This window comes from Strigops habroptila, chromosome 8, assembly GCF_004027225.2.
Source record: "Strigops habroptila isolate Jane chromosome 8, bStrHab1.2.pri, whole genome shotgun sequence".
NCBI lineage: Eukaryota > Metazoa > Chordata > Aves > Psittaciformes > Psittacidae > Strigops > Strigops habroptila.
The window spans coordinates 29,826,753-29,840,678 of record NC_044284.2 but is presented as its reverse complement, the minus strand read 5'-3'; the positions used below and the strand labels follow the sequence as shown (position 1 = coordinate 29,840,678).

General features: G+C 43.8%; 1 protein-coding gene and 1 non-coding gene across 5 annotated transcripts; both read right to left on the bottom strand.

The window, feature by feature from the left end:
• On the bottom strand, positions 1 to 13,180 carry MYNN (myoneurin). Of its 4 annotated transcripts, XR_003992661.1 has the most exons (9): positions 12,945 to 13,180; positions 11,950 to 12,231; positions 9,209 to 10,011; positions 7,201 to 7,360; positions 6,442 to 6,620; positions 6,088 to 6,171; positions 5,581 to 5,667; positions 5,401 to 5,482; positions 3,803 to 3,866 (listed from the first exon to the last, which is right to left on the bottom strand). XR_003992661.1 is itself a non-coding variant. In XM_030494936.1 (8 exons), the coding sequence occupies exons 2-8, from the start codon at positions 12,213 to 12,215 to the stop codon at positions 3,598 to 3,600; spliced, it is 1,848 nt and encodes a 615-aa protein (XP_030350796.1). In that variant the 5' UTR covers positions 12,216 to 12,231; positions 12,945 to 13,180; the 3' UTR covers positions 1 to 3,597. The 4 variants fall into 4 exon arrangements, 3 of the variants coding, with proteins under 3 accessions (XP_030350796.1, XP_030350797.1, XP_030350799.1); XM_030494936.1 differs by lacking the exon at positions 5,401 to 5,482 and having other exon boundaries at positions 1 to 3,866; XM_030494937.1 differs by lacking the exons at positions 5,401 to 5,482; positions 12,945 to 13,180 and adding an exon at positions 12,854 to 12,871 and having other exon boundaries at positions 1 to 3,866.
• A 361-nt stretch (positions 13,181 to 13,541) lies between these two features.
• On the bottom strand, positions 13,542 to 13,614 carry TRNAF-AAA. Its single transcript has one exon. It is a non-coding gene; the product is annotated as a tRNA-Phe (tRNA).
• Between the last annotated feature and the right edge of the window lie 312 nt (positions 13,615 to 13,926).

Below are 13,926 nucleotides of genomic sequence, written 5' to 3'. Positions count from 1 at the left end.
TGAGGGAAAATTACAAAACAAGTTTATTAAAGTCTAACATAAAACACTTCAGGCTAAATATGTACAACTCCCTCCATTCCCAGGGGATTATAAAAATCGAGAGTTGAGCTATATACAAATAACAGAGGAAAAACTGTATATACAGGAAAGATACTTTAAAAATAATTTAACCAAAAAATCAGTTATTAGTCCTTATCTGAACTTCATTCTGCAAGGCTTATCAATGGCTTCTCTGAGGTCACAGCCCTGAAATCCTTAACATGGGACTTGTCCATACTTGAACATTTTTTTGAAACACATGATTTCAGAAAAGTTGTCGCGCTTTGTGGCCACAGATCGGCAAAACTTTGGAGGTTCAGTGTCATACAAAGAGCCATTCTCACATACGTATTTCCAAACAGCCAATTCGGAGATTTCAAGATGCAGATAACCTACTCAGGCGAAACTTGCACCGACTTCAATGCAAAATTGACTGACAGTACTGAAACAACAGTGTGACGAATCATGTCATTTTCTCTAAATTACTGTTAGTGGAATTATTCCAATTCCCTCTTTCCTTTTGCAGGTAGATCTCAAGGAGGAGATGTCTGCCTAAAAAGATTCCATGCCTTCCCCCATTAATCCCTTACAGAAATTATCAATACTGTTACAAACCTTGTGCCTCCAAAATTAACTCAGAATCCTTAATCCTAGGAATTAGATGTGCAGCTGATTTCCATGCATCTATTGGCAAAAGGTACAGCACAGACCTGGTTCTTCAGGCCTAACCTGAACACACCTACAAATAATTTTTATATATATATATATATATATATTTAAAATCTATATTCTAGTAAATGAATACAGTTCATAGATATCATACCTCAGCAGCTGAGATATCTTCATGAAAGATGAGGATAAAAACCAAGACTCTCAGATGGGGACTCAAGAGTGCAGGTAAATTATTGCTCCAAGACAAAACTACAAGCCCGTGTATTCAATTAAGAAAGCTTAAAATTGTTGTCTTGTAAAAAATAATGATTATCTTCTTGTCTATAAAGAAAACTAAATGACTAATAAAGCAAGTGTTACTGCTATAAGTATCTAAACAAATCCTGTATAAATCTAAGCACTGTATTTTTTAAAAAAGTCTGAACTCTAAGAATACAGTAATAAGATATAATTTTAGGAATATAAAAACAGTCCAAACAAACATTGTTATGGAATGCATTTACTATGTAGGAATGTAAATATTTTTAATATATTTTTCTTTTCCAGAGCTAGTTCTCTCTTGTGGTCATTTATCCTGGATATCTTAATCTTCAGATACTTTTCCTCAGGTAACAGCAGCCTATCATTAGTTTATCTTCCAAAGCTGTTTAAATATGAAAGCTGTCAGTTGTATGGTATTGTTCTTTTTCAGTATTTATGTCTATCCCAACGCTTCTGCTCTTAGAGAGCAAAAGTAAAGAGGAACCTTAGGACAAGCTACACAGAGTTTGCTTTTCACACAGAGTCAAGATCCCAATCTTTGAGGTTCTTCAGTTTCAAATGGCAAGGCTAACGAATCCTTTAGGTGCTACATCAACAACAGAAGCTAAAAAAGAAAAAAAGGGGAGGAAAAGGGGAAATGCCAACAAACAGGAAAAAAAATATCAGAGAGCTTTGCCCATTGTCCTTTGCCAGCATTACGAAGGACATCAGCTGTTCAGAAATGCTGTAGTACAGATAAGCAAAGAAAATAAAAGTCAGGCAGGTACGGCAGTAATTGGCTCGAGTGGACAGAGCCAAAGATGCCTGCATTAAGAATGTTCCCAGTGAACATGGCTGTACTCCTTGCTGTCCATGGTGTACTTTATCAGCAGATTTGCTACGTATAAAGCATAAATATGATCAAGAAGCAGAGTTTTAAACATGCCACATACTAAAATGATCAACACAAAGAAGTGAAAAGTCTATTACTTTACAGGTATACAAACATGTAGGAAGAGGAAAAAAAAAAGTTCTATAGTCATGCTCAGGAGTCAAGGGACCATTTGCAGAATATTTAAATGAAATCCTCCAAGAAATTTTTCATGAGTCTGTTTAATTAAGGTGCAGATTAATTATTACTCCATGTAGAACAGTTAAGAGGTATCTCCTGTGCTCTTCTATTTATCAGTGTCTGGACACAAGGCATCAGTGGAAATAAAACGCTAGCACCAAGTAAATAACCAACAACCAACATCTATAAATGCATCGTTGGTACAGTATTATGACTGTTTCCTTACTATTTTGATGATTACTTAAATAATGCTTACATTCTGTTAATGGCACAAACTGGCAAAAAGGAGTATAAAAGAACTCCTTTTGTCAACTAGTGTGTAGCTAATGACCCTAGCAAGACACTAGAAATGTTGCTTTTTAAAAATGTATGTTGCTAGTAATAAAACATACCTTCACGAGGGTCTTGATAGATACCAGTTTTGTGCAGTTATTGTGGACAAGTGACATGAGAGATAAAGCCATACATAAATACTTCAATTAAACCAAATCGGTCATACTCTGACAAAGCCTTGCCTGGAAGAATAGCCATCTGCTCTGTTGTATTCTTCCTTAACGCCCCCTCATGTAGCATTCGCTTCTTCTTTTCACAGTGAAGGACAGGATTTATTTCTTTCCTCTTTTGTACCTAGTCTCTAGCACAAGAAGCAGCACTACTGTAGAAAAAAGGACTGTGAGGCTATAATTCACGCCACACCATTTAAGTCAATGCACCTTTTTGTCTCATCTACAAGATGCATATTCCAACTCTCCTTTTGAGCAAATGTGGTCGTTTGTGCCAAACCCAGCATGTTTTAGGGATGTGAAAAAGAAACCTGGGACAAGATACACCAATACTGGATTCGCTTAAAAGAAAAGAAAAAAAAAAGGTAAAAAGAAAAAAAAAATAAAATCCAACAAGTGACTTGTTGGAAAGAATACCCAATACCCAGCAGGACCCGTGCCATCAGAGCCCCTGACTCACCGCACTTGAGAAAAAAAATAACCCTCCTTTACTTGTCTTGTCAGGAAAATATACACACCACTTTCCCTCTGCTCAGACTTCAACTGACAGGTGTAATTCTTTGGGAGCACTGCATCAGAGCACTAGCCTGCCTTCCAGCATGTACCACTGTATCACTTGGAATGCAGGAGTACAAGCTTGCTAATGCATTTAAATAATGATTTTCCCCTTACACCTCTGGGTGAATATTCCTAAATTATCAAATATGGCTTAAAAAGTCTGCTCTCAAATGACACCGTGACACATCAGATCAGCAGGAACATGGGAGGAGATCTCCAAAATACATCAACATATTTAAGAGAGAATTCTTAAGGCAGGTGTTGCTGGAAAGGAATAATCTCGTGGAAATTGGTGTTAACTGCAAATAGAAATTTGATTGTAGATTAGCACAATTCAACAAAAAATGAGAGACAGCACTGCACAATGGAAATGCCTTACAAGTGTCTTTACACAGAGGGGAAAAAAAGAACAAGTCCAATTGAAAAAGCGTGACTACTTGCTCGATTATGTTCATCTTACCAAACGTGCGCAAGTTCGCTACCAAATTACCTTGTTGCCTCTGTACTGCACTGTCAGTACAACTGCTGCAAGAAAACAAACTGAGGTTCTGAATATCCAGTCACAGCAGATCTTAGTAATGTTTCTGATGAAGGAGACTGACTTCCCGTCACAGGAAGCAGCATCTGATGGTCTTCACTTCCAATGGGAAGAGGAAGTGCTAAAAACATCTCAGAGGGTTTCACATCTATGGACTCCGATAAAGGGCTTTTCTGACTCTGAACGGATTCTTGTTCATTGAAAGAGTTATCAAGTGCATTGGAATCAGGGGGAGTTTCTGATCCTGGGGAAGGAAAAAACAAAAAGAAAGAAATGTTCAAAAGTTCCTGAGCAAATTCCCTTTCAAATGACCATCAAAACAAACACATGGTATGTCAAAGGCTGCCAGGGCAGCTGGGCTATCAGCGCTTCGATGTGCTGCCAAGCCAGAATGAGCTGTAAATACAATGTAAGCACTGAGAACCACAACCTTTGCTGCTTGTAGCATGACAACAAGAGGGATGGTGCATTCCAACTTCATCTCTGCTTAGCATGGTACAGAAGATAACAAATCCTTAACATCACAAAGGAGCTTTGGGAAAAAAAAAATGTCATTATGAAGGCTTCCTTGAGATTTTCCACCCCAGAAAATCTGAGAATCACAGCCACATCCAAGCAGCCTCTTAGTGCGAGACAGCAATGTGTGATAAACTTTTATCCATAAACTTCTTCAGAAGAAAGTTTTTATTAACGCCATTCCAGCCAGACCATTACAGTTTTTATCCAGTCACTTGAGAAAAGGTTTTCTGTTCCTAACTGAAATCACTGTGAACGGATTCCTCACTGCCTTCCCGTTTGAAGGCACTGGCTATTTTGCCTGTCCTCTACCAAAGTGTGCCCTGAAGCCTGTTATTTCAGTGGTGACGCACTCCTGTCTGCCCTCTGTCTCTCCATGAGAGCAGACATGCCTTGCCAACTCTCCCAGCTTACACCCTGAAGCTCTGCCAGGCGCCCTCTCCATGCTCACCACTGCTCTCATCTCACCCTTGCTTCCACTGGCTTCCTGCTGCACTGGGGCCTTTCCTAAATGGGGCTTCTCAAGCTTTTGACATTCAAAGCTACCTCTGCATGTAACTCCCATTTTCCCATCCTCTCCCTCCCAATCCAGATGTACACAGACATCCATTACTCCTTTTTCCTTATGACAGAGCCAAGGGAATTATGGTTAACGCACTTAGGGATGGACAGATAACAAGGTGTATGGAACCAGTGTTGAATGTGGCTGGCTGAATGTCTCTCTGCTTTGCACCATAGGCAAGTAATATATGTCAAATTTCTTCCCAATCAAAATCTTGTCTCTAGAATAGGAATGGAATGTATTTGGGAAGACTTTTTAGAGCAGTATTTGCAGCTGGGAACATTTTGCCAGATGTCTGTTGTCTTGTTTGTTTGCTAATCCAGCTCAGACTTGGATTAACATTGCGTATATAAAAATTCTTTCACCCTTAGAAGAAAAACATTTGTGCCTTCAAGATGTAAAGTAATTCTTGTAACCACTATGCCGCCTTCACCTTGGTCACCGGCCTTGTAAAGACACACTCCTCTGACATGTTCAGAAGAGGTAAACGATTTCCTACAATTCAGACTATGCCTGGAGGTGGAAAGCTCTCACAAGTTACCGGGACAAGAAGGTAAATATTCACGTACAGAAATTCCTGTCAGCAGCAATCCACTTCTATGTTGCTCAACATGTGTTTGTTACAGCAATGCAAATGCTTGAAAATTTGTCTTGAATCTACTTGAAAGCAGGTGCTTTATGCTTTAAAAGGTTTGGGTACCTCTAAAGTGGATGCTTTTGGCTCTAAGGAGAGCTACTATCCAAAAATCATTCCAAAAATCATTTATTTTCTGATTTTGGGCCTGGATGAGCAAAAAAAAAAAAAGAAAAATAGTTATTCATCCCTGAAGACAAGACAATTGATGTTGCTTCTTAATGTTTCCTTGCACAAGGAACTCACCTGTGTGAACTTTAGTTTTGTGCTTCTTAAGATTTTTTATGTCTGTGTAAGAATTCCCACACATTTCACAGATAAATGGTCTTTCACCTGAAAAATAAAAACTAGTTTGGCAGCTGGAACAATCTTCAAATTGAAAACACACACAGTGAGGGATGTAGGACAATGGATTTCAATCTTCTATTTTAAACTACAAATTTGTTATTCTGACCATGTGTCTGTATTCAGAAGAAAACTGTTTCCAGAATAGATTAAAACAACACAAAAAACCCCAAAGGTCAGAAGTAAAGCCATGATCATACATCAACAACTACACCGTTACACAAATCTTAGTCTGAAAAAGGCAATTAAAAAAATGCAAATATTTTCTTTAAATTATATTAAGACAGAGATACATAAATTAAGAAACTGCTACTTTCAAGTACAGCGCAATATGGTGTATTTTAAAGGCAAAAGGGTAAAAGTAGGATATTATTTATAGTGCAGGAAGCAGCCTGTCTGGCAACTGACCTGTATGAGACCGAAAATGTTTATTGAGCTCTCCAGAGGAAATAAAACTTTTTTCACAAATGCCGCAGATATATGGCTTCTCTCCTAAAGGAAACACGAGTAGTTTATTATTTCAATATATAAACCGGGATAGACAAAAAGAACAAATCAGAATAAAACAGAGGGAATGTCTAATGGGACAAAGAGCTCCCTAACTGGAATCAAAGAGAAAAAACATGAGGAAGGAGCTGGATGAAACTCTGGAGGTAACTCCAACCTACAGATTTCCAGGTCATTACCTACACCCAGCCTCTCTGCCAGAAGCACTCCCTTGCCAGGCCTGTTGTGGTGCCACAGGACCCCGTTTCCCCTTACCTGTGTGTTTTCGGGAATGGGTGATGAGAGAACTGGAGACGGCGAAGGCTTTTCCACAGCTGTCACACACGTAGGGCTTCTCCCCTGTGTGGCGACGCACATGGTAGGTGAGCGTGCTGGCCTGAGCGAATCGCTGGCCGCAGCGATCGCACACGTATGGCTTCTCGCCACTGTGCTTCCTGCGAACGAACCAACATGGACATCAGTGATCCTGGGCAGGAAGGAAGCAACACCTGCGACCAACTCACTCTCCTCCATTAGTACTTTACTCCAAAGTTCTGTGAACTACAAAAAAGCATCGGCCCTGCACAGGTGACATGCACCACGAGAACTCGGCATGTTTTGCATGACAGTGTACTGAAAGATAAAATGATGATTCCTAACAAGGAAATAATTCCTGCTCCTGCCAAAAATGCAAAAAGCCTCATGCAGATAGCAGTGAACTGCAAGAACTGTTCCATTCCGCTCTCCACCAAGGAACTCTCCTCTCTGGTGCTTTAAGCAGTTTAAAACAAACCCACATCACTGCCATAAGGATACCAGTGCACAGAATGTCACATTCATAAATCACAAATTGCTTCCCTAAGGAGCATGTACATAGATGCAATATTCTGTTCAGCGACGTGAGAGAAGACCCATGAGAAAAGAAGTAGAAATGACCAAATTATGTGAAAGTGTAACTCTTGCTCACACTGGAGTTAATTATTCTGTTCAAACAAACACATGGATAAGCATTTGCAAGATCTCACTTTTGCCCACCTGGCATGGATCTTCAGATTGCTTGAAGTTGCAAACTGCAGGTTGCACACATCACATTTGTATGGTTTCTCTTCTCCGTGGTGCATCCGACTGTGGAACACTAACTGGCACTTCTGAGCAAAGCCTTTGTCGCAGAGTTCACATTTGTATGGCTTCTCCCCTAGTGAAAAATAAAACCCTTGTGCTCTCTGCATTTACGTAAGAAAGCTTTCCAGCCCACTACCTGACCAAAGCTCAGGTGTCTGTTCTAATACTTCTTACAAAGTAACACCTTGGAACATCCTGTAATCAGTCCACTGAAGTGGAACGTGCCAGGAATACAGCGGATAACAGGCTATTTTTTAACACATTACCTTTTGGGAAGAAAGGTAACACTATTTTTTAATAGCGCAATTTTCCCCACATTATTTTCAGAATGCTACTGCTGCATTTTCATACTTTTTACTGGTTATGTCGATTCATGATTCTGAATATTCAAGATGAACGATCAGGGAATCATCTGCTTTTTCTTGCCTGTGAAACAGCAATGGTCCTCACAGTACAGTCTAGTGCTCCCTAATTTCTCATTGGTATCTGCTATAGAGTGCTGCAGGTACTTCTCTCACTACTCGTGTTCTCTTTGTGCTCAAGAGTCTCACAGAATGGATCACGCAATGCTGCAGAGTCTTAGATGACAGTATAAAAGAGCCTACCCCTGCATTTCTGTGGCAGCACACAATCAAACCAAGAACTCAACTATTCTTCAGTATATTGTGTACACAAAAACTTCAAAAATAAAAGTATTAGACATCTAGCCTGCCATCTAGCAACTGACACCGTGAAATTCCCTACCTACTCAGGCAAAAATTCCCAGTACAATACTCTCAAAAGCAGAAAACGCATCTGACATTCCTACGAGCACACTGGCGCTGGATACTGCTCACAAGCTCCATCTCCCATATGAATCTTTGGTTAGTCACTGACTGACAATATCTGAAATTCCCTCCCTTGGTTACAGAAAGAGCACAGCATTCTCCTGCAGCTGTACCTCAACACATCCTACATCACCTCTTTACATCTTCATGGCTTCCTGGGAAGAGCTCCACTGCTGGCCTCTGCTCAGAGTTTTCCAAAGGGGAAAAAGAGCAAAAGTAAGTAATTTTTTATCTGATTCACTGTTACTTTAGAATTCTCAATGCCAGCCACAGAAGGAAGAAAACTACATAAACCAGGTCCCTCCATTGCTCACTGGGCTAAGCACAGCAGCAATGGCCTGAAGAACAAACTGACCCAGTATCAAGTCTTCCATCTCCAGGGAAGAATACAGGCACAGCACTTCTCCCATACATCTTCCCAGGCTCCAGCAACTTGTTGTTCACACTCTTTGAAAGTCAGACTTGTTGTTTTAATGTTTAAGTGTTCATAATTGATTTCCCTTTGATGCTTTGTTCAGTAGCTCTTAATACAACACAAACTTCTGGGAATTCTTTATTGAATGCAGAGACCATAACACCATCACACATTTCAGCTGCATGTTCTACTAAATAAATGTCCACCTCCCCTACCTTATTTGAAGGCCCTGCAGGAGAAGTTACCTACTTGTCACAAGATTGCATTTTCCCCCCACTTTTGTTATCAAATGTGTATTAGAATTTGAAGTTTTAAAAAAGCAACAGAAATCCTGGTATCAAGTACAATGAGTTTTCCATGCTCTACTGGCACTGGAAAACTGGAGGTTTTGGCACTCCCTCACTCTAAAGAGATAAAGGGCAGCCAGCTCTTCTGAGTCTTTCCAGAAATCAAGATGCTCAGACTAATAAAGTCCCCCCTAACTATTTAAAGCAGAAACTATGATTTTGTACTGAAAAATGCTGCAGCGTTTCATGGTACCAGGATATCAGTAGTGCCTCCATATGTGTACCAGCAGCAGACATAATTTCTAGAGGAAGAAGTCAGACCGCAAAGATCTTTCTAGTCCTGTATTCACAGGTTGTGATTCCAGGTCTCAGAGACAAGGCCAATGGCTTACCTGTGTGAGTCCTTACATGTGTTTTCAACTGATTGCACTGGGTGAACGCCTTCCCACAGAGCTGACACACGTACGGTTTCACTCCTTTGTGTATTCTCATGTGGCGACGGAGGCTACTAGCTTCTGAAAAGACTTTTCCGCAGGTGTTGCACACTGGTTTAGCTTTGGAGTACTTCTGGTCGAGCTCTTCTGCCGTGCTCTCCAGCTGGTAAGCAGACTTTTCACTGGCTACGTTAGACATACAGTGCTCCTTCAGCGTGCAGCTTTGCTGAGGCTTTCCCCGCTTCTGTTTTGCCGCAATAGTCTGAACTAGGATACCCTGCGCTGCCAGCGTTTCGCTTTTCACCACCGATGCCAGCTGTAGCTCAGAGTTATCACTGCCCTGGGCAGCCTGCTCTGTTATCTGAGTGGCCAGCTTATTTGCATCTAAAAACATCTCGATGGATGCATTCTCAGTCACATCATTCTGATATTGTACAGATTTATTCTGTATGCCTTTGGGAGAGCTGAAATTTTTCTTCTGCTTTTTGGTCTGAGGAGATTTCTTTTCCAAAGCTGCTTTCTTTGCCTGTGGTTGAACCAACTCTGCAGAAGCAGTGTCTGCTTTCTCCTGGTTATTGTAATCTCGGAGAGTCAGAAGGCAAGTCTGTTGATTCATTTCAACGTTTCCAGTGATACTAGATGTCTCTGTAGAAGAGGGATTAGCAATAAAAGCAAAGTCCTCCATCTTAATTTTGCATTTAGTGACCACTTCTTCCACTTTGAGATAGTCCGCGGCCTGGTGAATTTCTTTAACATTCCAGCTGCAAGAAAACAAGATTTGGGTGACAATATTCTGGACAAAGCAAACATTTGTTCTGCACCAACTGTTTCAAATACAGGGGGCAGAGCTACAGGAAAGTTACTGTTCGAAAATGCAACTCCGAGAACACATACAGCGAGATCTGATCTCTTGGTGCTGTGAGACCCCAGAACAACAGTTACTCCCGAACTGACAGCCCATCTCTGCACATCCACAGAAGCGAGAATTTTAGTTTCAGTTACATGCCTTTTGTAGAATTTTCAATTAAAAGCCCAATTGTAAGGTAGTGAGGATAGACATGGAGTTGTTGGTCCAAAAAGCTCAGAAACCACAAGGATAAAATATTGGAGAATTAAATGCATAAATTACAACTCTATAATTTGCAAGCGGCACATTCACCTCGGCACTGCTGTGAGGCAGGTATTAATCTTCTTTTATAAAACGATTTGCAAACAGTCTTAATTCTGTGTCAGCTGCACACAGACAATGTTAACACCAAGAAAGTCCTCATTTCCACTACTACACTCTGCTCTTCAGTTTCTGCAACACAGGCCCTGATGGTTTAGAAAAAATTGATCTGGGAAAGGTGGCAGCATGTACCATCAATGCATTTATGGATTTACAACACTTTAAAGAGAGATTCATGGTAAACAACATCATTCTAACCATCTATTACACAGTAAATGATATTAAACAATAAGTAACTAGCCACAGTTGCTCTCTGTTCATGAATACAGCTGTCTCAGTATCTTGCATTATGCTAGTACTGAGTTCAAAGGACACCTTCCCAGTGTCTCTTGTGCACCCACCATCACGGAAGACAACGGAATTTGCAGACAGTTGCAGCAGTTGCCTAAGGGGACACAGGGGAAGAGGACGGGTGCATGTGGGCAGACCTGCAGGCATCATCTTTAGCCAAATAGCTCTGCAATAGCAATAGGTGACAACAGTACTGGCACCTTCCTCTTCCTTCAAAGATTTCAGCTACTTCAGAATGAGTCCAGAAACTCTCCCGCTGTGGTCCCAGACAGACATCAAGAACGCTGCACAATACTGCTCACACTAATCTGCAAAGCATTGGTCGCGAACTTCACCACACAGCTGTGTACACAGCTCTGATGATATTAATGCTTGTAGCCAATTAAAAAAACCCCAAACAAACAACAAAACCAAAACAACAAAAACCCAAACAAAACCAGACCACCCTGCATCTGTGTATTTAAATTAACAACTATGAGATTTCAGACAGGTTTTTAAACCTGCATTTGGCACCAGGCATTGGGAAAGGAGTGAAAATCCTGGACTACATACTTCAAAGTAGTCATTCTTCCCTCATGAGGGGTAATGTCTTTTGTTTGCCAAGAGGAAAGCACTGCAAAGAATCCTTGCTGTACATAAAGCAACACAACAGGCACAAAATCAGTGCAGTAAAGGGGGAAACACTTTTTCTGTGACTCCTTTTGGGCACTGTAATGAAAGATCTTCAGTAACCCATCGTGCAAATTCTAACCAATATAATCTTTTAAAGTGGTGCCTATCCTCACCCATTCCTCAGGCTTTAGCTTCTACCATGTACACAGTTTCTGTGTGTTCTCTGCAAAAATGGACTCCTGTGATCCAGCGTAAGAAAGTAAAACACTTATCCCTTGCCTCTCCTCGTCATCATGCAACATGTTTAATCCCTTCCAATCTGGACAGAGACTGGGAAACTGAAACTAACAATCAGTGAAGCATCAGACAACAAACCTTTGTTTTGGCACTCACATGTCCTGTGTTATTTTAAAACATACAAACAGATGATCTCCAACTTGTAATATTTATCATATTCGCTATCATGTGTTCCTCCAGAAGTTATTACAAAGGAAAAAAAAACCCCAGTACTCCCTTAACACAAAGTTTATTTCCCTGTTCTCTTTCTCTCTTTAGTAGCATATGTTACCTGTCAAGGTTTAAGATTCCTGTATAAATAAATTCCAGGAGTTTCTGGAATCCGTCAGCTTTCACTTGAGTCTGATCCAAAACAACGTTATTGTCAGACGCATCTTTGTAAAACGCGCTGAAGTACTCGCTGAAGGAGGCAAGCACATTTCTGTGTGCTTTGAATTCGAATTCCCCAATAACAACAGTGCAGTCGCAAAGAAAACCAGCTTCTCGCTGCTTGTTCAGTCTCTCTAGAAGGTGCTCACAGTGATGGGAATACTGCATTTTGGTATTTTCTGACCTGGAAAAGCAAAAAAAATTACATTCAAGATTTAACTTTGCTTTCCCCTTAACAGAGTAAGTTAACGATTACGAGTCCGTGTTCGAATCCACTCAGGACTGCTGCAGGGTAACTGGTGTGGTAGTGCTTTTGTATGAGACGTAACGAGACGGGTAGGTCCTTCTCCACTTGGGAAGCTGCTAATTTAGAGACAACGAGAGGGAGAGGGCACAGACGTGTGTACTCCCCTCACGCCCCGGTCAGAGGATTAGCTTGCCTAAGCTTGCGAACTGTCATGTCGAAACTGCGCTCCCAGAAGCTTCCGCAGAACCGAGACATCCGCGGCTCGGCCCGAACCGCGCTCAGGCGGCGGAGGCTGCCGCTCCCCGGGACGCAGCCCCGCTCCTCGCCGCACGGACCGGGGACCAACAGACCCCGGCCGCAACGGGTCCCGAGCGGGCACCGGGGCTCAGAGGGAAGGGCCTCCTCGGCAGCAAGGCAGCGAGCGGGGTGCCGGCGAGCCGCGGCAGCCGCGCCCCCCCGGGCCGGCTTCGCCGCTGGACGGGACGGAGCGCACAGCACCCTCCCGCACGGCGGCCCTCGCCCGGGCCCGGCCCGACACCCCGTGCCCCCCGCGGCTGACCAGGCGCTGTCTGCTCCTGCCGCTGCCCGCCCGACCCGAGGGCCGGTGCGGCGCCGGCGGGACCGCCCCGGACCGTCGGCTCCCCACGCACCTGCGGAGGGAACGGGAAGTGAAGGGAAAGGGCGCCTCTGTCTCAGGCCGCCATGTTCTGATGACGCCGCACCCGCCGCTTCCGGGATGTGACTTCCGGCGTCCCGCTCCTGAGGGGCAGCGGTGGCACCGGCGACGAACTGGGGCACCGGGGCGGGGCCGCGACCCGTCCCGCCGAGGGGAACGGGCAGAGCCGGGCTGGGCTGCGAGCGGCTCCCCGTGAGGGTCGGGGGCGGCTCGGACTACAACTCCCATCATGCAGCACGCCGCGGCAGGGCCCGCCGTTACAGCGGCGAGGAGCAGTGCACGCCGGGAACTGTAGTCGCACCGGGCGGGGCGGGAGGTGTGTAACCTGGGGGCAGGCGCGGGTAGTTAACGCGACTCCCGGGGTGCAGCTCTTCTTCCTGTACCCCGGCTGGGTAAATAGAACGGTTTTGATGTACTTGTTGCTGTTAGCGCAGCGGTGGTGAGGAGCCTTGCCCGTGCGTCCCGCTAATAAGGGTGTTGCAGCGTTTGCGGTCGCGGCGGCTGGGGGCCGGCAGGGACCAGACCCAGCCGTTTTCCAGTGTAAAGAAGTAAAACTAGAGCTTTTTATCGCTGTTTGCGCCCGGTTTCGAACTGGGGACTTTTCGCGTTTTAGGCGAATGTGATAACCACTACACTACGGAAACACCGCTCGCTAACTATTTCCCGGCGGTACTCCTAATGGCACCAGTCACGGCTCCCCCTGCCACCTTCCCCCCGGCCCCTCCCCGCCTCAGCCCGGCTCCCCGCCGGCGCCCGAGGCACAGGGCTCGCCCAGGGACCTGCATCTCCGCAGAACCGCGGCCTGTCCGTGCCGGAGCTCCCCAGACACCCCCCACAGCCTTCCCCTTCCCGCCCGACCCACCGCAGCGCCAGCAGGTCACCCTGAGGTGAGGGGTGCTCCAGGGACGTCGGCCACGGCCCCTTCCACACATCCACCGAGAATAACAGCACCCGTG

What these genes read in the sequence shown, in the direction of transcription:
- MYNN (XM_030494936.1), bottom strand. Translation starts at nt 12,215, where the DNA reads ATGCAGTATTCCCATCACTGTGAGCACCTTCTAGAGAGACTGAACAAG. An exon ending in CCATTCCCGAAAACACACAG is followed by an intron (nt 6,172 to 6,441) that starts GTAAGGGGAAAC and finishes TGTTTCCTTTAG; the next exon opens with GAGAGAAGCCATATATCTGC. An exon ending in CAAAACTAAAGTTCACACAG is followed by an intron (nt 3,867 to 5,580) that starts GTGAGTTCCTTG and finishes TTCCTTCCCCAG; the next exon opens with GATCAGAAACTCCCCCTGAT.